The 25,496-nt window shown below is 36.5% G+C and overlaps 1 protein-coding gene, 1 long non-coding RNA gene and 1 pseudogene across 3 annotated transcripts; 1 reads left to right on the top strand and 2 right to left on the bottom strand.

Moving 5' to 3' along the window:
* Positions 1-7,759: 7,759 nt before the first annotated feature.
* Positions 7,760-8,272, top strand: LOC142530297 (uncharacterized). Its single transcript, XR_012816115.1, has 2 exons — positions 7,760-8,048; positions 8,150-8,272. It is a non-coding gene; the product is annotated as an uncharacterized LOC142530297 (long non-coding RNA).
* Positions 8,273-14,909: 6,637 nt separating this feature from the next.
* Positions 14,910-17,283, bottom strand: LOC142531436 (glutaredoxin-like). 2 transcript variants are annotated; one of them, XM_075637550.1, is made up of 5 exons: positions 16,826-17,279; positions 16,625-16,698; positions 15,959-16,033; positions 15,548-15,574; positions 14,910-15,277 (listed from the first exon to the last, which is right to left on the bottom strand). In XM_075637550.1, the coding sequence occupies exons 1-5, from the start codon at positions 17,107-17,109 to the stop codon at positions 15,201-15,203; spliced, it is 537 nt and encodes a 178-aa protein (XP_075493665.1). In that variant the 5' UTR covers positions 17,110-17,279; the 3' UTR covers positions 14,910-15,200. The 2 variants fall into 2 exon arrangements, with proteins under 2 accessions (XP_075493665.1, XP_075493664.1); XM_075637549.1 differs by lacking the exon at positions 14,910-15,277 and adding an exon at positions 15,284-15,437 and having other exon boundaries at positions 16,826-17,283.
* Positions 17,284-17,550: 267 nt separating this feature from the next.
* On the bottom strand, positions 17,551-19,256 carry LOC142531236 (putative indole-3-pyruvate monooxygenase YUCCA9; annotated as a pseudogene).
* Positions 19,257-25,496: the final 6,240 nt, after the last annotated feature.

Here is a 25,496-nt window from a genome sequence, read left to right as displayed (position 1 = left end):
AAATGTGAAAATAACACAATATTTTATGATTGAAAAGAAAATGAAAAATATTTTGAACGATGTGAATTGACTTTGACATAAAGGATATGATATTTGATTTTTGGGAATATCGTGAGGGAGAAGACAACAGAGGGAGCCCAACGATCGTATTTCCATTTTAGTCATTGCCTAGTGCTCGTCCCCATGCGCAATAGTGAGCTAAGACTGATTAGTCGACCAGAGGATACAGCTAGTCACTTTCAAAGATCAAACTTCACCCAAAATAATAAAAGATTGAAAATTTTACGATTTGACGATTTATGATTAAATTATGCTTACAAATTTATGCTAGCTTATTTTGAATAAAAGTATGATTTTTAATGCATGTGCTTGTATATGTATTATTTGTTACTCATGTTTAGAACGTGCTGAGTCATTAGACTCACTAGGTTTGAATGTTACAGGTGAGGATGAGATTGAGGGAGGCGATGACGCTTGATTGGATCGAGTCCGATAGTACACTCCCGAGGGACATTATTTTCTGTATTAGCTTGATAGTCAAAGTTTTAAAAATTTTGTTAATTATTTAATTAGAGATTTTTTATTCTTTATTTTGAATTTAGTGTTGATCATGTTAAATGGTTGACGTAGAATTTTGTTAATTGACGAGTTAGGGATGTTATGCACTTTTTAGATGTTAAATTATTTTTGGATGTTGGAATGTTCAGTCATTTTAAATAAGAATTTCTATTTGTTGTTTTTAAAAAAAGCTTTTTGAATTCCCGGTAGAAAGAGATTTCCTTAAAAAAATTAGTAGGTTTTTCACGTTTAAAAATAGTGGACATTGCAGGTGATGTATTAGGAGTGTCAATGTTGGGTATTGGATAATACCAAGCTGAAGTAGGTTTTTGCAATTTTTTTTAACAATCAAAGTCTTCTAGTGAATTTCTTCTTTGAGTGATAGAAGGAGAGACATAGATGGATTTTGTCTTCGAACTTCCATATATCTTGTGTTATTTATTTTATGCATCTTAATATAATTCTGCTTCAGTTAATCTTTTGTTTATTTTGTTAAGAGAACAATCAATTGAATATATTTAACTCAGCAGTACCAGCCAGACCTTTTCGCGACTTTCAGTTGTCAAGTTGTGTAAGGCTTGAGATTTATTAGTCTTCATTGATGTGATATTCGGAAGATATAAGTATGCATGACATGTAATGAGAGGCACTAAGTGAGATGGGAGTAGGAAAGACATGGAAAAGACATGAGAAATTAGAGTTTTTAATGCAAGGAAGACAGCACCCGCACCATGAAAGATACCGCACCCGCGGTTGACGGACAGAAAAATGGGCATTTTTACAGTAGGGTCACCGCACCCGCGGTCCAAGAAGCAGTGCACCCGCGGTTGATGGCCAGTAGGTTAGGGAATTTGGTGCGAACCAAGATCACGCCCGCGGTCCACATGACACCGCCCCCGCAGTCGTCGAATTGTGAAAAATGAAAAGTGGTGGCGAGAGCTTAGCGCACCCGCGGTGGAAAGAGAGCGCACCCGCGGTGCTGCATGCGAGAAATCCACCTTTGTTTCTTAAGTTGACACATGGCATGGTATATATATAATTCAAGCATGAGTCATTCTTCCTTCACTTCCAGCAGCGGAGAATGAGAACAAGGAGAGAGTTCCTTCAAGCTTTCTTTGTGGGAGATTTTGAATTGTGAAAGAATTACATGTCCAAATTGTGAACCAAGTGGAGATTCTTATTCCTTGCATCAAGGGCTTCAAAAGGGTATATGTTTTATTAAGTTCAGCATGTTTTGAAGTTGAGCTGTTAAAGAAAATCAGATTTGGTTTCTATTTTGTGTTCTTATGATTATTGTGAACATATAGTGGAAAAAGGGATAGAAGAAATAATATCATATGTGATTGTTATGATTTTCCAGCATGTATGGAATTGAGATGGTGCAGATTTCAGAATAGTACATGTGATTCATGAAGATTTTGGATTATGGTTATTGATTATTGTTTGAGTTGATCGATATCGAAAGATTACGCCGTTATACCGTCAAGATTGATCATTGATTCGTAGATGTGTTGAATTGAATAGAGATTGATAGAATGCATCTCAACATTTCCATTTCAGATTTGATATTGACAGATTCGACATCGAGACTTCGATCACGATAAAGACTGAACGACAAGAAGGTATAATTCATGTTTTGTTTGGGGAAGACACAACTCAAATGAGATTCAATTTGAGTTTCCCAACAAAATCACATACTTGTTCTGTTTGTACTTTATATTGATTTATATATATGTACTGAGATAGGAGTGTCATTGGTAGATACGCCAATTTTCTAAACGTTCGGTGATATCGATGCTTCGGATCAGATTCACTCCGATTGTAGATTTCGATACAGACCAGACCGAAGTTTAGGAATAAGATGTAACGCCACCCCGATTGGGAGAGTAGGTGGGAGACCTGTTACATCTTATTCAAACCGGGATCCCTAGACTTAGATACGAGTCAAGTTAAAGAGTAAGAATCAGATTGTTTTATCTGTATTCGATGATGTGTCATAATTACTGATTATGTGTTATGATTTGTATTAAACTGCATGACATGCATGTATACATGTTTTATACTGGGATTTATTCTCACCGGAGTATCCGGCTGTTGTCTTGTTTTGTATGTGTGCATGACAACAGGTGGGGCATGATCGGGGTCAAGAAGATGATGAGAGAAGACGAGTTTAGAGTGGTGATTCCGGACTTATTGTAGACTTGGTTTAATACTTGAAATTTAGTAGTTGAACCTTAGACTAGTTTGAATAATTGTTGTACATTATTGTACTTATATACTGAGATGTATATTAATTACATTCCATTACGTTCCGCACTTACATTTTTAAAAAGAAAAAAAATTTAGACCCTTAATTGATAATTAAATCCCAAAGATGATTAAGAGGATGATTAGCGTCCGGGTCCCCACAAGTTGTGCCTAGCCAGTCAAAAATCAGGCATTAACAGTTTACTGTTAAGGCCAACTCAAGTGTAAGAGTTTATTAACATTTTTTCTAAACTCATTTTCTGTCCTGACAAAATTAATAATCCAAATCAAATCAAACCAAACTGAATCAAAGCGAAATTCCTAGTTTGGTTTGGTTTAAGAAAACATGGTTTGGTTTGAGATTTGAAATTTTGTAGTCGATCAAATATAATTTGATCTGATATTTGATCTAAAATCATATGAAGCCAAACCATATTGAACACCCCCACATCATGCACCTTCAAATTATTGTCTTGTCGAAAAGACGCAAAACAAACCATTCTACTTACCAAAATTATTTCTTGAAACATTTGCTTAAAATTTAAAAATAAAACAAAAAGCTGCAAATTAAGGCTAGAAAAAAACCCAAAATCCCAACTCATCTAGAATCTCATCCTGTTCCCATCCCAAATCTTTACCTACCCAAATGTTTCTCGACCCGATTTTTTGGAATTTGTCCCCTCCATATCAATGTCGAGAGAAGGATCGGAAAAATTTTATTTACCCAATTTTATTCACGTTCCGACCTAAAATAATATTATTAATATTTAATATATTTTATTAATAGAATTATTAACACATTGGGCCAAACTTACTTGACTAACACATTGAGCTCTCATTTTTTCATTCCTCTCCAAATTTCCTAAACTAGAAGAGTTGAGTCTCTGACCAAAAAGGAAAATCACGTCAATCCATCTTTTTCAGCGGGAGGAAAATCAGATCGATCCAGTTTTTCCATTGGGAGGAAAATCTTTGAAGGTTAATAAAATTTTTATGAATTGATGTTTTGATAAATGAAAATCCATTTTATCCACGAGTTTTTTCCTGGGAAATTTAGGAAAAAGGGAGTCCTTTGTGACTTATTTAAAAAAAAAGGATTCAGATGTCAATTTACGTAAATGTCCCTATACTTTATGCTTAAAATTGATTAATCCTTTTTCACTCTTCTAAACTTCTTCACTTCACTGTAAACCCTACGCAGTCGACTCACTTGCCCTCGTTTTCCCATCGACTAAATCCGCGCAACTGAATCGACGAAACCCTTCTTCAATATTTTTTTTTGCAACGCATCCGAGAAATGGCTGACCAAAATATGGTATGTTCACTTTTATTATGTTATTTGATTCTTCGTGCGTGTGTTGAGAAAGAAATGGTTGAACCGTCGTGTTGAGGAAGAAAGGGTGCGTGTGTTGAGTTGTTGAGGAAGAAAGGGCTTCTTAGTCGACCAAGCGAGGGTTGGTCGACCAATGCTTGGTCGACCAAGAAGCCATGGTCAACCAACGCTTCTTTGTCGACCAAGCGTGGGTTGGTCGACCAACGCTTGCTGGTTCAGTTTAACATTAGTTTTTTATTCTAATATATTTGTATTTGTGACAGGTATATTTGCCGAGAAAAGTAGGCAGGGATGAATTTTTCGCTGCAAGTTGACACTCAAATCAAGATATAAAGAGGTTTCGGAGAAGATTTTTCACTACCTCAACAACGACGAGAGAGCCCTTTTTTTGGAGTAGTCTCCTTTTGGTAATTTGGTAAGGTAGCATAGAGATTTTAATATTTGTAGTCAAATTATGTGGTATTTGATGAGTAATCAGATAGTTGACACGGGTAGTGATGAGTTTTGGATGGTGGTGTGCAAGAGGCCGGTTAGATTTTTTTTGTTAGAGTATTGTTTAATAACCGGCATCGATTGCGGTACAGAGCCTGTAGATGTACCAGAGGGAGGTGTCTTTGGCTTCAGACACTTTGCCGGTAAGTCTGAGATTGTTTTGAGTGATTTGGAGGCAAAGATGAGTGTTCAAGTGCAGAATGAGACTGGTGTAGACGTGGAGAAGTTAAAGATGGCCAGTCTTTATTTCTTTTGTTTTGTGTTCGGTGAGGGAACTAGGAAAAAAACGAATAAGATCGATCCTAAATACCTGAGGCTTATAGATGATTTGGATAGGTTTAACAGCTATCCGTGGGGTAGAGTAGCCTTTCGTGATGCGGTTCGATGTTTAAAGAAGGACCTTTTAGGGCGATATAATTACCTCACCGAGGCACAGGGTCGGAAAGAAGTTGATGGCAGCTTCCTTGTCGGTGGTTTTGTGCTGCCTCTGCAGTTATATTATTTTTTGAATGTTAAAACTCAATTTGTTATCTTTATTTCTACTAATAACATTGTTCTAAATTTATGTTACAGATCCTCGCTTATGAATATTATCTGAGCGTGGCACAAAAGTTTGCAAGGAAAAGAGATGTGGACGTTTTGATGTTGCCCAGGATGTTTCAGTGGGTGACTAACACGTGGTCGTCAAACCGTGCCCCAACTGCTATTGATGTCACTGCAGCCTTTGATGATTGTGCTATAGATGTAAGTAATATGAATTGATTTGATATAATAACTGTGGACTTAATTTTTAATTAATCTGATACGTTATTAATTAAATGTAGGATTGTCTTGGATGTTTGACTCCTACTCCAGAGGAGCTCGTTTCAGCGTATTATACGACCGGGGTTTTTGTTGATTCTGTGCCCGATGCGGTCACCACTCGGGTACTCGAGCTCTGGAGGCAGAGTCAGACATTCATATGTAGCGAGCACCCTCTGGATTCTCCCTCAGTCCAGCACATGCATTCTGCACATTCACCTCCCTCTGTCCAGCACACGCCTTCTGTACTTGCATCTCCGGACGTTTCCGGCACCCGCTCTGGTGATCTCAATAGATCCAGCTCTAGCACCAGTTCTCCTATGCGTACGGGTCCTAGAGTCCACTTTGGACTCAATACTTCCCGCCGCCCATCACCCTTGGTGCATCGTTTTGAGAGGCGATTGACTGCGTTGGAGGATTCCGTTACTTCTATGCATGTTAAGATGTCAGCGGGATTTATTGAGACCAGAGCGTGTATCAGGATTATAAATCAAGCTTTAGATGACTTGAAGTCGAGTTTCAATCTTGGTCTCGATGAGTTGAGATTGAGTTTGACTGAACAGATTAGAGCTGGTTTTGCTGAGATGAGGTCTAACATGTCAGTGCAGCAGGACATAGATTATAACATAGCCTATAGCAGAGGGCGGAAGAGGAAATCATCCGAGGCAGATTTTGTTGAGTTAATTTTATTAATTATATTTATGTTTCTGTAATAGAATGATTTAGTAGAATTCTCATTATTATTTTAATTTGTTTAATGTACGCTATTAGGTGTGGATGATAATATGGCTAGGGAAATTGGCAGTAGTAGCCAAACACAACATTTATTTGAGCCTAACATTCCGGTCATTGCAGAGGAGTCCTCAGAAGGTGAGTTAATGCACTTTTTTGATTTGATATTTATGTATAGTATATTAAACAATAAACTTTTTGTTTTTAGATATTCAAATGACTCCGGATTCGCGTAAGTCAGGTGGAGAGGCGACCACGTCGAGAGGTTATTACACTAAACCTTGTCTATTCATATTTGCATTAAAGTTGTTATTATTTTAATTTGTTTAATGTACGCTGTTAGGTGTGGATGATAATTTGGGTAGGGAAATTGGCAGTAGTAGCCAAACCCAACAGATATTTTAGCCTAACCTTCTAGGCGTTCCAGAGGAGTCCGCAGAAGGTGAGGTAATGCACTTTTTTTATATTTATATTTATGTATAGTATATTAAACAATATACTTTTTGTTTTTAGATATTCAAGTGACTCCAGATGCGCGTATATCAGGAGGCGAGGCGAGGCGAGGCGACCACGTCGAGAGGTTATTACACTATACCTTGTTTATTGTTCATATTTGCATTAAAGTTGTTACAATTGATCATTTTATAGATGACGTCGAGAGGTTATTACACTATACCACAGTTCTACCTTTAGAATTGTCTCCAAAACTGAAGTTTGGACAACAATATTTGATTAGTTGGGATAGAAAATCATCATCCCTTGTCATGTTTCGCTAGCATCCACTTTCCAAGTACAAAATTGATTTTTTTGCTGATGTACTTGTCACCTGTTCATTGGTTGCTTCCAGTTCGGCATCATTGGCCATAAAGTATTTTACTTCATCTTAATCGTTGGAGATGCTCAAGCTCTCAGACTGAGACTCTTCACTTTCAGTCTCAGCCCATTTGGATTTGCTTTCTTTAGCTAGCAGGACCTCATGTTTCTTCTTGAATAATCTTTTATCATACTTCTCTCCTTTTCTCAACTCAACTCAATTATTTCTTTTTTCATTTGAATATCAAATGTCCTTCTTTGTTTTAGGACACTCAGCAATGAAGTGTCATGTCTTTCCATAGTTGTAGCAAGAATTTGGCTCTTCTTTGAATTATTCTTCTGATATTGTCGTTAGAAATAACTTCGATTTCTTCTCATAGGTTTTCCAAATTTCTTGACAACTAATAACATTGCGTCATTACTCAGTTGTTTTGCAGTCTTCTCAACTGAACCAGTTGGTTCCATTTTGATGGCACTTAGAGTAGCTGTGACTGTTGGTGTTGAAGGTTCTCCTTCTATTGTCTGCAGTTCGAGGTCATAAGCTTTGAGATCAGCAAATAAGTCATGTAATTCTATCTTATTTAGGTCTTTGGATTCTCTCATAGCCATCGTTTTTACATCCCATTCTTTAGGGAGATCTCGAACCACCTTCAACGCAACTTTTTTATTTGAATACACTTTCCCAAGTGCATTCAGTTCAATGATAATTCTGCTTACTCGCTCATCGTACTCATAAATAAAATGATCAACATAAATCTGGTAGGGATTGTGAGCAAAGTCAAAGGTAGTGATCCAGAATGACCGTGTCTCTCGTAGGAAAAGGCACGAAGAATTCTCACCCTGTCGACAGAGATGGGCGCTGGTTTTTGCTAAAACTCGTTACAGGGGTGAATAAGTGCATTATATATGACTTGCAGCAAAGGCATGATCCCAAATTCAAAGATCTGAATGAGGAAATAGAGCCTATACTTGTTAACGCTGCTCGTCTGCTATCCATTGTTGGGAACAACCCACACCCCGAGAGGCCATGGAATATAAAACTACATGATGAATTCCGTGCCAAGATTATACAGTACGTTGTCAACTTTCTATTTAAAATATAATAACTTCATTATTCTTTTTTTTAATTTTACAGTAAATATTAACTTCTCATTTTCTTTTCTTTTTTCACAGTGAAGATTCCGGAGCATTTGTGTTAGCTGTTGCTGGATACTCTTTGTCAAGGAAGAGTGCGCAAGTAGTACTAACTTTAGATGATAGATTAGTATCTGAGTTTAGATATTTTTTAGCTTGTAAGATGTTCCTTAATGATTGGTCATTATTGTGATGTATCGGACAATTACATGTAATTATTGGTACATTGTTTCTTATGTAATTATTTGGGGTTTTTTGTTGGTCGACCACTCTCCTTTTTGGTCGACCATTATCTTTTTGATCGACCATTAGCTTTTTCGTCGACCACTCTAGCTTTTTGGTCGACCATTAGCTTTTTTGGTTGACCAATAGCTTGTTTGATCGACCACTCTAGCTTTTTGGTCGACCATTACCGTTTTTGGTCGACCATTAGCTTTTGTTGGTCGACCACCACTGTCTTTTTGGTCGACCATTGTGCTTTAGGTTTTAGGGTTTAGGGTTTAGAACCCTAAATTCATGATTCATCATATAACATTATTTCACGATTTCACAAACATGTTACATTTAAAAAACCAAATGTGTCACGATCTCACAACTATGTTATATTAAAAAAAATATGAATCGTAATTTCAGGATTATGTTATATGTTTTAAATTACATATGAATCACAGAATCACAATCTCAGTATTTTGTTACATTTAAAAAAATATGATTATGTTATATGTTTTAAGTTACCTATGAATCGTGGAATCACAATCGAACTATTTTGTTATATTTTAAAAAATATGAAGCACAATTTCACGATTATGTTATATGTAATAATAGACATGTATCACGATCTCACAACTGTTACATTTAAAAAAAATATGAAACGTAATTTCAGGATTCTGTTATATGTTTTAAATTACATATGAATCACAGAATCACAATCTCAGTATTTTGTTACATTTTAAAAAATATAATTATGTTATATATTTTAAGTTACCTGTTAATCGTGGAATCACAATCGAACTATTTTGTTATATTTTAAAAAATATGAATCGCAATTTCACGATTATATTATATGTAATAATAGACATGTATCACGATCTCACAACTGTTACATTTAAAAAAAATATATGAGTCGTAATTTCAGGATTATGTTATATATTTTAAATTACATATTAATCACAGAATCACAAACTCAGTATTACGTTATATGTTTTAATTTACATATGAATCACAACAAAAAATATGAATCGTAATTGCATTACGTTATATGTTTTAATTTACATATTAATCAAGGAATCATAATCTCACAACTATCCTAATTTCACAATTATGTTACATATTTTCGACAATTATTAATATTAATTTTAAAAAAAACTAAAGGTCGACCATCAAGCTAATGGTCGACCATGAGCTTGATGGTCGACCAAAAAAAACTTATGGTCTACCAATCAAGCTAATGGTCGACCATTAGGCTCATGGTCGACCCTCAAGCTATCTCTTGCTGAATTCACCGATCGAAGGAATTTTGTTTTGCTTTCTTCTGCAAACTCTCTTCTCTAACAAAGGAGGCAACACCAGTGGAAAATTAATGTTGTGTGGCCATTCATTTTATTCGGAACGGGATACACAGTCTCTGAGTAAGCCATGCACCATGACATTGTAGAATAGTACTCTGAACACATATCATATAAATCAATTTTCGCTAACCAACTGGCTGCGATGGCATGAGCATATGGGATTCTATCAATATCAAAAACTCGACATGTGCATCTTTTTGATTCCAGGTCCACTATGGCCGAATGTCCACGACTCCTAACATCAAACTCCAGACGTCTTAATTCAAAAATTTACATTCCTTGGGCATCTGTGAACCTGCTACGAAGAATCCCTTCGATCGTCGGGGTCAAGTTAGTGTTACTTGCAATTGATGCGAGGCGATATCTGGCAAACCAAGATGAGGCCAGTTTCTGCAAAGAATCTAAGAGTGCAATGATTGGCAGCTTCCTTTCTTCAAGTAGTCTAGCATTGATCGACTCAACCCTGTTTGTCGTCATAATATTGTAACGGGTCTTCGGACAATATGCTCGAGTCCATCTATCAAGTGAGTCTCTCTCGTCCAAAAATTGCGCTGGCTCAGGATATCTATTCCTAAAATCATTGTATGCAATATCAAACTCGAAGGTTTTATAAATTTTTGCAATGTGCAAAAACATTTCGGTTGCACCCTTCTTTTTGCATCTAGTCTTCATGTTTTGGGATAAATTCCACGTACAATGATCATGATGCGCATTTCTATAGACATTAGAAACCACATTAATGATCCCCTGATTCTGTCAGAAATTATCACCAAGTCATCCTCGTCTGGTACTACTTCTAACAACTTCGTTAAAAACCAACTCCACGAAGAAATACACTCGACATCTACGATTCCCCACGCCAAAGGATATTGGTGATAATTTCCATCTTGTGCCGATGCCACCAGTAAAATACCATTATACTTGCCCTTCAACCACGTACCATCAATTGATACAACTTTTCGCATACTTCGATATCCTCTAACCCATGCACCAAAAGCAAGAAACTTATACTTGAATCGATTTTCCTCGTCGACAAATATGTCTGTTATGCTTCCTCGATTCATCTGCTCAACCATGTGCAAATAACAAGTCAATTTAGTAAAACTCTGCGTAGGATCACCTTTCAACATATTGTCTGCTAATTCTTTCCCTTTCCAAGCCTTGTAGTATGATATATTAGCATTCATACTATTGCGCATCATTGCCATCACCGCTTTTGGTACAATTGGCACTGGATGACCTTGAAAATTATCCACCAACATATCACGAACAACAGCAGAACTCGCTCCACGGATTCTCTTTCGTCTCCCAATCAAACCACATGTGTGTGTATTGCAATATGTTCGAACGGAGAATGCACGTGAATCATTCTTAATCAAAGAGGTCCAGATTCTCCACTTACAATCAGACACTACACATTTTACGGCATACACTTTTTGGCTACTTTTAACCGTCTCAAATTCAAAGCAAGCTTCCAAACTTATTATAATTAGCTCTTTTTTCACCGCTTCTCGGTTTGGAAACTCTTGACCAACAAACAAGTTTGAACCATCCGTGAATGAAAATGTGTCATTATCAATATCCACATCCGCATCCAAATTTGTGTCATTGCTTTGAACCAAATTTGCCTCGACCTCAATTGCGTCATTACGTGCTTCATCATATAACTCGTCTGTGTTACTACGATCCACATGCATGGCATCCACATTATGTGCTTCGTCGAAAAAATCACTGCTATTATTATGATCAACAGAAACAATATTCAAGTGAAAATAATCATCAAAATGCCTATGTTTGTTAATATTGCAATTGTTTTCATCAATACCATATCCGTGCACATTATCAAAAGAATCAAAAGAAGCAACACATTCAATTTCAACTTGAATCACTGGACTACTTCTCGGACAACCAAGATACAAATATGCTTTCAAATTATGGTCATTCTCTATATAAATTGATTGAATGTTGCACGGCAAATCTAGAAGATAACCCAACCTCAAGTTAGCAGTGTCTTCTGCTTTGCCAGCTCTATATAGTTCACTTTTTAAAATTTCAAAATAACAAATATCATCATCCACTGGAATAGCAACAAACTTTGCATTGGTCCCTTGATTCCATTTATATATCAGCCCTTCCGTCACTTCCCATTTCCCATCGAAATGAACAACAATAACTGCTGGCATATATACAAAATGCACCAACAAATATTATAATTAGAATGGGCAAAATTTTTTAATAACAAAAAAAAAAATTTGTTGGTCGACCAATAAAAATTTCTTGGTCGACCGCAATTATGTCGGTCGACCAAGATATTTTTATTGGTCGACCGCAATTATGTCGGTCGACCAAGATGAATACATCACGGTCGACCGACTTAATTTCGGAAAAACAAGAACAACTTCATCGACCAATCTTGGTCGACCAATAAGAATGTGGTCGACCATGAAAATATTTCTTCTTGATCGACTAAACATGATCGACCAATAACAGTTTGGTCGATCAGGAAGAATTCTTCTTGATCGACCAACTTAATTTTGGTTGAAAAAAATGTACTGTGAATTTTCTTACAGACGAATTGGTCTTCAAAGAAAATGGAGAAAACTTACTGTGATTTTTCTTCAAATACAGACGAATTGATCTTCAAATACAGAAGAATGGGGCAAGATATGCGGGAGTAGATTTAGATCTGGATCTGAGGAATGAGCGCAACAACACCTGAGCAACAACAGTGGTCAATTTCGATTTAATGTAACGCGGTAGCAATAGATGGGGTAGATGAGTTCTTTAAATTTGGGAATCTGATAATTGGGGAAAATGTGTGTGGAATGAGAAGAAAGATAAGAGAACAATTAATTTAGGAAGTTGGAAGTTTAATTAAGGTTTAATGTAGTAATCAAGAGTCAACTCCCTTTTTTAAAAAAAAGTCAGACTCCTTGTTTTTTAAATTCTTCATGTCTTAATCCCATTTTTTTTAATTGGCCCTTTTTTCCTATATTGGTTTTTCAGGTTTGCAGAGATTGGGAAGCGGCTACTCCATGATTATCGGACATTTCAGGTCTGATTCATTCCATATAATGTGAAAGTCTCACTTCAATTAGTGAATCGAGACGGTATAATTGGTGTAACCGAGTTCAATTGTTTTATTCTTTGTGAAGTGTTTATCGTCTCTATTTGTTGTATTTTCAATTTGATTATATGTAGACTGAATTATAAATTCTCTGTTTATTCAATTTGTACTCGTTTACACTCGGGTCTACTTTACTCCTTATTAAAAATTGCATCTATGAAAAATTGACTTATCTATCAATATGTATTTGGAGATTATGGATTAAAAAAATGTACTTTTCGTGATATCTTTCTCTACCCTTACGGTATTCCGAAAATTCGGGTCCCGACAATTAGTATGGGATAAAGAGAAAAAAAAAGAGTCAATTTTTATCGAAACTGAGATTGAGTACAAGGAATACATGACGGATCCATACCCGATCCTACCCCTACTACCAATAAGTTTTTCCAACATACATTTGTCGGGTGAAGACTTGCTCCTCCGTATTTTACACCCGGGAGTATTTCTGTTCGATCCAGTGCTTTGTAATCCCCATAAAAATACAGGGGATGCCCTAATAGCTTCATCTTATTTGACTATACATTCTCAAACTTTTCATACAATAATTGTAACACAACACCCAGAAAAGTAATGGAAATTCTTACGACTATGAGAGGATTACTATAAGCAATTCCAAAAAGTGGGGTATATCCCTCTGGATGTCACCACTTCATCCGGGCATTGTGCATGAGGGCGAAGTAGAAACCAACTTCAAATGCAAAACCAGACTCTGTGGCATTACTTGGCCTGGAAACCCCATTAGGTAGTCTTGGAAGAAACAATTTCGACACAGATATGATATAGGAATAGTCAATAAATTACACAAAAAAGAAATGGCTGCTCTGTTCCTTTTCAAGAAACAACATTTTAAACAGAATGATGCAAATTGGTTATACAACTTGGAACAACCTGTAGCATGACATTTTCTGCATCTGGATTTATGGTGGCACCAAATGTAATGTCTGGTACAAGTTACATTTAGTTAACCACGAGAGTTGTATAAAACTATCATTGTGAAGTTTTAAGAGGGTCGGACCAACACGTTCTGATGCCATGATAAATGATGAATAATACTAATGCAGTGAAATGGTAGGGAATAAAAAAAAAAGAAGAAGCAAAGGAGTAATGTGATTCGTCCGTAGCCTGTCCCCATGAACAAATGACTCAGAAAAAAAAATTCTTTTCTATATGAATTTTGAAAATTGTCAATATCTCTTATACATACACAAGAAAATATCTTAGGAACATAAATGATAGGAGGAAATGACCGAAACAAAATAATAAGAATTGCAGAATTATGGAATCAAATATGATCTCTTATAACAAATTTTATTTTCTAAAAATACATTGCCACAAACTAGTATTATAACAGTCACTTTGATATCCAAATTAAGGCTCTCTTTGGACAAGAACTTTAAATACATTTTTAGTGTTTTTCAATTTTTTTGTACAAAGTTAATGAAAATATTCTTTAAAAAACAGTTATCAACTATAGTTTCATAAGAATAATTGAGTGGTTTAAGGTTGTTTTTTGATATTTTTAGAATAGCATAAAAAGTTGTGATTTGCAACTGTAAAAAAGCTTCTATAGAATGGTTGTTCAGATGCATATTAATTCTTAAAACAACTTTCAAAATTTGTAAAATATATTTTTATAAAATCGTTTTACAAATAATTGTCCAAACGGAGCCTATGATTCTTGATATGATCATGCCTGAACTAGATGATATAGAATGATGCACTCGCTGGTAAAAGAACATTTTGTACTATTTTTGCAGTGCATGGATAAAAAATCATGAATCACGATACTCTTAATATCAATTCATGACAAAATAAACAATTAATTAATACAAGAAGAAATGGTAGGATGATATTCCAGTCTAGTGTAAAGAATGTACCTTAGCCACATTGGTTAACTGATTTTTCTTCATTGCTGGAGAAGTGCAATAAATATATGAACCTCATAGAACATACAGGGCATCTTAGCTTTCGAGGCATCTTCTGGCAGTGAAGAACAGAAGACCACCACAGAAGAATCCAATCAGATGCTAAAGATTAATCACAAATAAGGAGTACATTTTGACGAAACAAGTTGTTTGGTCTCATGAAAGATTAAAGAATAGCCTTACTAAAATGAAATATAATTGGAAAAAAAGGACATAAGTAGCTTCAACAAATGTGGAAAAATCATACACATAGTTGAGAGTTATTCATCAGAAAAGAATTAACTTGCATTTAAGCAGACATGTGTCCTGAAAAGATAAAGAATTTCATAGTTATGGAACTTAGGAACAAACAGAATAGTACACTTTTTCTATTGAATCCCAGGATAAACAGTAGCATATTTTGTTGCAGAACTACGAGAGCTCTCAATGCACGAGTAGAACCGGTACACATAACAACAAGAAGATCAAGACTAGGTCTCTGACTTTTTGGCACCAGCTTCGGCCAACAGAGGCTCAAGTTTTCCTTCTTGATGCAGCTGGACAGTATCTGAACAAAATACAATGAGGCAAATAAAAATTTCAGGGGCCATACAGCATTTGTTTAAAGTAAATTCTCCCATTATTTGCATTAACTGAGCCAATCACCCCGTAAGATTTAGAAGCCCTTGCTGATTCAGTGATCACCCTATGCACAATCGTTTTCTTTTCTTCACCGGTAAACATAAGAAATTAAAAATTGTGTTTTAAATTACATTCAGAAAGTATCTAAATTTAGATTAGGTACAACCATCAACTTAATGTTCATAAAGATATATACCTGTACAGCCACCGATATGCTTGCCCCCTGGGAAAGAAAAAGAAATAAATTGGTTATAGATAAACTTCAATATATACTGTATAAGCAAGGATAACCGAAAGAAAAATGATGCAACTCCTTAATGGATGGATATAAGAATTAAAAAAGATGATTACTCTTTATCAATCAATGCTTGTCGTAATCACTTTCAAGACAGATTAACATTAAATTCAATTCATTAATCTTCTGAAAGTAGCGTATTGTTGATTGAAAAGGCACTTCTTGGCCTTTCATGAGGACATAGCTAATAGCTATTATAAAGCATTAAAACAGAATGACACATAACAAACTGAGATGAACACGTGATTTGTAATTGTCACATCATAAACAATAGAAATACACACGACATTGATAATTGTTGATAATTCTCACCTATAAACACATTGGGAACAGTGGACTGTCCAGTTAGCTTTTCCAAAGCCTTCTGTAGATCTTGTCCCTGAGAGCCTGAATATCAGAAAAATTTCATGTAACACCACCAGTTATTCGGGCTCACTTCTAACATCAGTTTTCTTGATATAGGATTCATTTTTGCACTCTCACCATAAAATCTTTTCAGGTTGGACAATTCATTCCTCTTTACTCATAAACAATTCAAAAAATCCCTTAGAAAAATACTGGGACAAAGGATTAAGGTCTTTTTGAATAAATGAGTTGCCAATTACGTTCTACAAGGAAACAAAATGAACTAAAATCCAAGAAATAGACTAACGCAAATCGTGCCAGCTCCATCTAACTTGTTTGGAAGCATCCCTTTAAACATTACGCACTCAAAAAATAAATAAAAGAAACGACCAAGCATTTCTTTGTGAAGTGAAATTGTTGAAATTTATGCAGATTGGAATGACTTAAAGTTCATAACTATTTTTCACATGTTCATAACTATTTTTCAGATGTAACAGGTGTTCAAATTGATGATATTATTTTCAAGCAAACGTAAGGAAAGTATCACTGCAAGCACGATACGGGTTAAGCAGATACAATTTAATTCTCTAAGAGTAATAATCTATAGGGGAAAAAAAGAATGAATAGTAATACCTAATTGATCCAACTCAATAACAAATGGCTCGACGCCAACACTCTTCAATAAATACTTCACCTCCGATGAGAACCTTTGATCATAAAATTCAAAAAGCCCAATTACCAAATCGAAGAAAAGAATCGACAAAAAAATTTCACAGAAATCACAAATCATCTTATAAAGAAACAAAATGAATACTAATCAAAGTGGACACTTACGAGCACCAAGTTTTGGAGTAAACGACAACTGGGTTTCCTGCGACGGTCTTCTTGACGGTGTCTTCCGTTCCCTGTCCGAATGACGCAGAACACATCGGCCGCGTTTTGATGGGCTGCGAATTTCTTGAAATGGTTTTGCTTAGTTTAACATTATTGCCCGAGTAAAAAGTTGAAACAACATTAGGGAGGCGATAAAGAGCGGCAAATTGGGTACGAAAAGGAGGAGCGACAGAGAGGGAATCGAAGCCCTTTGCGAGCTGAGACGCCCCCGACATTGACGCCATTATCAGCAAATTCCACTAAAATTGGCCAATTCACGCCCCTTTACGTCTTTGTTACGCCAACTTTCGAGAGCCTCGGGTTTACCAATTTGTTGAATTGTTATCCAAATTTGGAGGGTTAGGTTTAGTGAAAAGCTGAGGAAGAAATAAGAACGTTATCAATAATTTTTTAAAAAAAATGTCCTTATGTTTCCATGAAATAAACAAAATATTTATTTGATAAATTACTGATATTTTTTATTTTTGAATTATTTTAGTCTAGAAAAGTGAAGTTCTTAGGTAAAATGAGAAGAATAAATTGTTCAATTTTTGTAAATGGATAAAAAGGGCTTCTTTCATTGGCTGATTAGCATACAAGCAGCCATGAATGGAAATGTAAAAGACAAAAGTCCTGATCTTCCAAGCTATGCAAGATGGCGAAAATTCAAATTTTGTGTCTTTTATATATGGTTTCTATTATTTGAATTTTACATTATCAGTTCTGGTAACATTTCTCAAATTTTTTATTTGTTCTATACACCCTTGTACACTCAAGGATTTGGCAACAAAAAAAAAAAACATTAGAGAGAAAAATGGAAGCCAAGAAAGAAATTTCAAGGCCCCTTTGATTGAAAAGTTGTAATGAATCTTCTGTGGATGGGGACTCCTTGCTTCTTATTTATGCCTCAAATTATGTCTCCAAAGACCTCCAATATCTTGGGATATTTTCGTGGCGTCCGTGGATACACCAGATAACCCTCTCCTCGCGAATCCAACAGCGTAGAGTCCATCTTTTCCTTTCCATCCATTTGGGAATGGAGCATTTGGAAACCCGTTGTTGGAAAAGAATTCAGTCTCCTGTACAAAATTAAAACTACGTCATCGCTTTATTAAATAAAAAAATAATGGTAAACAAGTATATACGTAGCGGTTATTAGTTTCGATATTAATTTGTCTCACCTGCAGCCAAAATGGGACGTTACTGCAGTATCCAGTCGCCAAAATAACCGAATCGATCTCAAGTTTTTCGCCATTAAGAAGCTCAACCGTGCCGCGTGTAAACTTCTTAATGCAGGGGACAACTCGGATATCCCTTGTTTTGATTCGCTCAAGTGCACCAATGTCTAGAACTGGAGTCTTCCCTTGAGTGTTCTTCAGTTCCAATGGTCCAACAGATGGTCGTTTCAGCCCGTATTTCTCGACGTTTCCGAGTACCATCCATGCTAAAACTAGCAAAATCTTGTCCACCACCCACAGTGGTAGCCATTTTAACATCAACATTGCAAGCTCAAACGATGACTTCCCAAATATCTCCCTCGGCAGTACATGAACCTAAAATATAAACCATAGAGAGAATGGCGGGTTATACTCTGGACAAGGTAGGAACATACTAGCTTCTTAAAGTGCTTTTTCAAACAAAAAAACAAAATTGAAATATTCTTTTTCTCTATAATTATGCTTACCGAGCTGCGAACAACCATTGAAGGCTTGGCCCCGTGGTTGCAAAGATCAAGAGAAACCTCCATGCCTGAGTTCCCACAGCCCACAACCACCACCTTCTTCCCCCTGAAACTCTCCCCACACTTGTAATCACAGGCGTGAATGACTTCCCCTCCGAAATCCTTCAAACCTTCGATATCCGGCACCAGTCGCTCCGCATTCTCCCCGGTCGCCACCACCAGCCACCGGCAAATATACTCCACCTCTGACCCCCCGGCAGAAACGCTCGTCCTCACCCTCCACAACCCGCAGGTTTCGTCGTACCTCGCCGCCTCCACCCACTCATTAAACTGCGGGCTTATGTTGAAATTTTTCGCATACATCTCCAGGTATTCGATGAACTGCTTCTTCGTCGGGTACTCGGGGTAATGATCGGGAAATGGGAAATTCGGCAATTGGCAGAATTGTTTCGGGAGATGAAGCTTTAAGCGATTGTAAGTCCGCTTCTGCCAGAGAGATGCTATGCAATCTGCTCGTTCGAGGATCACGAACGGGACGGCTTGCAGCTTCAGCCCGGCGGCCACTGCCAGGCCCGACGGCCCTGCGCCGACAATCACAGGGCCGTTCACCCACACACATCTGCGGGGCAACGAATCATCTTTATCTGTAGGATTACACATTCTCATTCGATCGATAAATGTGTAGTTTCTCAAGTGTATGTGAGCTGTTTATTGCTTTTGGAATTGGAATGAGAGGACAAGATGGAGGGTGGAGGGGTTTAAATAGAGCAACTGAACATTATTATTACATATGAAAGCTGCATGCAAGTGAAGAGGATATTTCTTTTGGCTTAAAACGATGTCTCGATTTTGACATATATAATATAATATATATATATATATATATATATATGTCCATTTTTCAAATAATAATACTAATATTCGATTTAACATTTTGTCCATAAATGTTTATGTTTTTTAGAATGCGAGTGAAATTTAATTATTGGCCCTCTAAATCTATAATTTAGACTTACGAACAAGTTAAAATTATTTGAATACGAAATTAGACAAGTTTTTATTGAATTTTGAGGAAATTAAATACTTGATTAACAAATAAAATAGAAAATGGGGTCTCTTAAGTGACGACGGTGCTATGGGGAAGGGGTCGGAGTTCTTTCATCTTATAATTAATAATTGCATGTTTTTCTATTGGTTTATTTATAAGAGTGGCTATTATAAAGATGGTTGGAACATCGTATTCTTGCACTCAAGACGCAGCGGAAGTTTTAAAATTTTGCTTGGGCATCGTGTGTTTAAAAAACATTCATAAGATGTTTAGAATTATAGATTTGCGTTCTTAACATTGGACTCCAAACTATTCCGGTGTTTAGGCGGATATAGTCCTTCTTGTAAATTCCTACGAATTGCTCTTCAGCCTTGATCACCTAATTAGGTCCACGATCGAAAGCTATTTTCCTCGCTTGGATTACACTAAAAATCACAAACGAGTTGTGCATTGAGACTGTAGCATCCGAATTTCCAAAATTTAGAGACGGTGCAGCGCGGCCAAATTTTTCTTCACTCTTTTAAAATTGGCCGAATGTTTTTCACTAAAAACAATGAAGTGGCCGAGAGTTTTTATTGAAAATTGGAAAGAATTTGTTTTTTAATCTTAATTGATTCTTAATCAAATATTAACTAATAATATTGATTCTTAATCAAATATTAAGCAAATCAAATTTGCTTTTTATTGCCAAAATCTCTTCCAATTTTTCTTATGGTGGCCGTGACTTTTTTTTTTTTAATTTGGGAAGGAATTTTATGGAAAACAAATCTCTATTTAATTTTGCGCTCTTGTGGTATGTGTATAGAGTGAGACTCCTAATCTAATTAGGACTCTATATTTTCATTATAATTAAATTCTCATATAATTAATATATAATGTATTTATTAACCTTTAATAATACATGATATAATAATATCATATACACATATTTTATATCACCATATAAAATATGTACATGTATATGTATATTTAATTAGATAACCATTATTTAATTTATAAATTAAATCCTTATTTAATTTAATGCTAGACTCCTCTATAATATTTATGAGAATTTGTACATGTTAGCAGTCAATACTATTAGCACCACTTATTTAATTAGTAAATTCCAAATTTACTAAATAAATGATTCTGAACTCATTATAATCCCGATCGACGATCCGAGAGCGTCGATGTATCAAGGATACAAGTTTTGTTCATATAATGAAAATCGAAAATTTCGAATATCAAAATTTTCACTTACCATATTGGACAGCTGCCAGTTTTAGTGAACTCCTTCACCAAACAGACAGTTCCACTCTCCTTCTTTATTTAGCAATCATGCTAACTTCCATTTCTTCCTTCCTATCGAATCAGCTCATAAACTCCTTTATAAACTTCATGTTTGATCTCCATCAAACTATAGTCGCCAAATTCCAACTACTTGAAATTTGACTATCTCAACGAGAACACAGAATCCGATACTTGTATGACCCTCAATGGTTCAGGGATACAGCTAGCCGTGGTTACACATCTCCATGTGATTCAGAATAACATTTATTCTTATTCGGGTTTACCCTAGTTAACCTCATTCTTTTCATCAACTCCTTGATCAAGAATGTCAGAACTCATTTCTGATTGCACACATCGGATCATGGTAAGAGCGTCTAGTAGCATCGCCCCATGATCCCTAGGTATCATTAATAGTGCCTGCAAGAACCATTCGATTATAATTAACGTACAGTACAGTCCCTTCATCTCATATATCCCGATCGAATCTGAAACCATTGGTTCATCGAGGGTTGCATATTAATTCGATAACTATGTGATACATATAATAGTGGAATCGCATGTACCATTGGAGAACTTCTTCTCCAACGTACATCTTATACTCTGGCCAGAGATTCCAGGACTATTATTTCATCAGATCATATAGGATATCCACACCCGTAGGCGAGTGGTGAATCCCCGACTACAATACACTTGCTCCTACATGTGTCGCAACTGTACCCAATCTCGCCACCTGATGACCCTCCTGGGATCGGTAAACGAATCAAAGCACAGCCCTAGCATATAGAGCCTCAGTGTTGTCCCGGGTCGTAAGGACTAATGGTGTACATGAAAGGGGATCGGTTTTAGGTGTTCTAAAGCGCAACGGAAGTTCAAAATTTATTTTGCAGCAAGAAAACCGAACACCTCATGTACTAGGATGTGTAGCAAATACAAAAACACAAAATATGACATTCATAGTGTGTTTAGAAGATATACCTATCAATCACAAAGGATTGATGATGGCTCCAACTTAGTTTTAAAAACTAAGCTCTTGAAAGGGATGACCCAATCTACAAGCTTTCCAATGAGCACTCCTTGCTCAAAATCAAGCCCACCACTTGCAAGCTAGAACCACCTTACACTTGCACTAGAAAATGTAAGGTATTTTCTTTGTGAAGTATATGAATTCCTCAACAACTTGAAGAACAAAATTTTTGGGAGAAAAATGGTGCAAAATTTCGGCCAAGTGTGGAGGGAGGAAAGAGTGAATGAGTTGTCTTGGTGTGTGAGAAAGTTAAGACCACCTTTTGCATGCCTTGCAATTTTTTAATAAAAAGTATTCCCCAACTCTTCACCTCCCAAGCATGCAATGTAAGTGGGCTTGTAACATTTACAAAGCCCATGGACTTTTATTTAAATGTCCCAAACATATTTGAGACCATTTAACATTTACTTGATTTTACTCAAGCCCACTAGTTTAATAATTATTTCTAATTAGGCTACACAAGGCCCAATGTTATTTAATTAATCCAACACTTGAATTAATATAATTATTTGGACTCTACTAGGTCCACTAGTGTTTAATTAATTCAACACTTGAATTAATTTAATTCAGTCCATAATAATGTTTATGAAAATCACAATTTTCAAATACATTATTTATTTGGCCAACTTTTAATTTGTGAAAGTGTTCCACAAATTAAAAGTTACATTTCCCTCATAGAAGTCATACTTCTATTTTTCCTTACGCTTATAAACTCCTTTATAAGCTGTTCAACACATTGAAATATTTTACTTCTCAACGGGATCTAGAAAGCTAGCACTTGTGTGGCCCTCAATGGTTCATTGATACAACTAGCCGTGGGTTCACATCTCCATGTGATTCGGACTAAACATATCCTTATTCGAACATACCCCAATTGCTCCATTCTTAATTATCAACTCCTTGATAACAAGAACGTCAGAACTCAAGTCTGATAGTACCCAACCAATCATGTTAAACGCCTAGCAGCATCGCTTACATGATTCCCTAGGTATCAAATGATAATGCCTGCAAGAACCATTCAATTATGGTTAGCGTACAGTACGGTCCCTTCAACTCATATATCCCGACCGACCGATTCGACAACCATTGGTATATCGAGAGTTGTCAATGAATCGATACTATGTGTCATTTCGTAGTTGCATCGATGGTGTAATCTATGAAACCCATTTCATAATTACCACTATACTCTGATCAGATATTTCATACTACATACACATGAGATCACATAGGATATCCATACCCGAAGGTAAGCGGTGAATTCCCGACTACAATGCATCGACTCCTATATGTTTCGACAAAACACCCAACCTTGCCACCTGATGACCCCATGAGAGTCGGTAAACAAGTCAAAGTGTAATGCTAGCACATAGAGTCTCAATGTTGTCCCGGGTCATAAGGACTAATGGTGTACAACCATAAACTAGGACGTTTCCACTCGATAAGTGAGAACCACTTGGAAAGTCCTTTATGGAGGGTTGTTCAGTGCACTCTACAAGGAGCACATATCTGCATGTTCGGACATCACAATGTCCCCTACCAATAAAACATGGTACTCACATCGTAGATACTAGTCTCGAACTCGAGCGGCCTATATCCTTCTTAGCGGCGGCTGAATCGACTAGGAACTGTTTAGAATATACAGTATTACAAATATGAGTTTCATGATACTCATCATATGAGCATCTCATATTCTTTCTACTATTTGTATATTCAAGGACTTTATCTATGCAACTAGCATGGGTATACAGATAAAGAAGTGTCAAAACAATAGTTTCAAATTTTATTAAAATAAAGATTGTTTATACATAGAATTTAAACATGAACCCTCGGCCAACACTTGGCTCGACGGGCACTTACTCTAACAGTACAATCACAACCACGGACTTATCCTCTCGATGAATGATAACCACTTGGAAAGTCCGAGGGAGGGTAGTTCGGTATAATCATCATATGACTACCCATCTGCATGTTTGGACATCTCTATGCCCTTACCAAGAAATGCGGTACACAACATCACAAATGCTAGTCTCGAGCTCAAGCGACCTTTATCCATGTTTTAGGCGGCTGAATCAACTAGGAACAAATTTAGAGTATACATTGTTTACAAATGAGTTTCAATATCGAATTACGATTCATTTGTATAAAATATAATCAAGGACTTTATATATGCTGATTGCATGGATATAAAGATAAAATATAATGCCATAATCGAATAAAATGGTAAAATATTATTAAAATAAAGATTATTTTATATTAGAGTTAATAAAGCCCGAGCCACAAGTTGTCTTGCCGGGCACCTACTCTAACAATCTTCCACTTACCCTATAGCCAATTACCCATAGATCTTAGACCCATTGCTTCGCGATGCTTCTCAAACAGTGGTCCTGGCAGGGGCTTCGTCAGTAGATCAACAACGTTATCTGCGGAGGCGACTCTCTCTACCAAAATGTCTCTTCTTTCCACTATCTCCCGGATTATGTGGAACTTCCTCAGTATATGTTTGGATCGCTGATGAGATCTCGGTTCCTTCTCTTGCGCAACGGCACCGGAGTTGTCACAGTATACCGAGACTGGATCAACTGTTTGAGGAATGACACCCAACTCTTGGACGAAATTCCTCATCCTAACACCCTCTTTTGTTGCAGCCGATGCAGCTATGTATTCGGCCTCAGTGGTTGAATCCACTGTGGTGTCCTTCTTGGAACTCTTCCAAGAGACAGCACCACCATTGAGCTTGAATATAAATCCAGAGGTTGATTTCGAATCATCCACATCTGATTGGAAGCTAGAATCAGTGTAGCCTTTCAATTTTGGTTCTCCACTCCCGTATACCTAGAACAGATTCTTAGTTCTTCTCAAGTACTTAAGAATGTCTTTCACTGCTTTCCAATCAGTGGACCGGGATTTGACTGATATCGGCTTGCAACACTCAATGCATATGCAATATCAGGTCGAGTAGATATCATACCATACATAATACTGCCTATGGCAGACGCATATGGAATGCGGTTCATGGTTTCCATCTCTTCATCAGTCTTAGGGCACATAGACTTGGATAGATTCACACCATGAGACATTGGGATATATCCTCTCTTGGACTCCTCCATAGAAAATCTCCTCAGTATGGTATCGATATATGTAGTTTGGATGAGCCCTAGCATTCTCTTTGATCTATCCCTATAGATCTGTATTCCTAATACATATGATGCTTCACTCATATCATTCATGGAGAACTTACCAGCTAACCATACTTTAGTTGACCGCAACATCCCTATATCATTCCCAATGAGTAGTATGTCATCAACATAAAGTAGTAGGAGTGTCATTGTCCTCTCCCACTAGCTTGTGGATCCTTCTTTGAGAAATATGTCCTAGCCTAACGTGTCACAAATGTGCTTGGTTTAGACTATCTTTTTTCTTTTGGTTGTTGAAATTGTGTTTACTTGGACATTCGTTTATCATTGCAAAACATTTCTGACCCAGATAATTTCTTATGTCCAGACTTCTTGCAGTGAAGTAAACATGTTTTGAGTTATCGGGCTTTGTCAAATTCCAGGCCCACCTCCTTCTCATTAGGCCCAATCATACTTACACCATGCTCATGGGCAAGAGC

This window comes from Primulina tabacum, chromosome 17, assembly GCF_025594145.1.
Source record: "Primulina tabacum isolate GXHZ01 chromosome 17, ASM2559414v2, whole genome shotgun sequence".
NCBI classification, from domain to species: Eukaryota; Viridiplantae; Streptophyta; class Magnoliopsida; order Lamiales; family Gesneriaceae; genus Primulina; species Primulina tabacum.
This window is presented reverse-complemented; position numbering and strand designations above follow the sequence as displayed.

Excerpts from the sequence above, each read along its gene's own strand:
- LOC142531436 (XM_075637549.1), bottom strand. The coding sequence starts at position 17,109 with ATGGCGTCAATGTCGGGGGCGTCTCAGCTCGCAAAGGGCTTCGATTCC. Across the intron at positions 16,034-16,624 it reads TATTGAGTTGGATCAATTAG|GCTCTCAGGGACAAGATCTA; the intron begins GTATTACTATTC and ends TCTGATATTCAG. Across the intron at positions 15,575-15,958 it reads TGTTCCCAATGTGTTTATAG|GGGGCAAGCATATCGGTGGC; the intron begins GTGAGAATTATC and ends TTTCTTTCCCAG.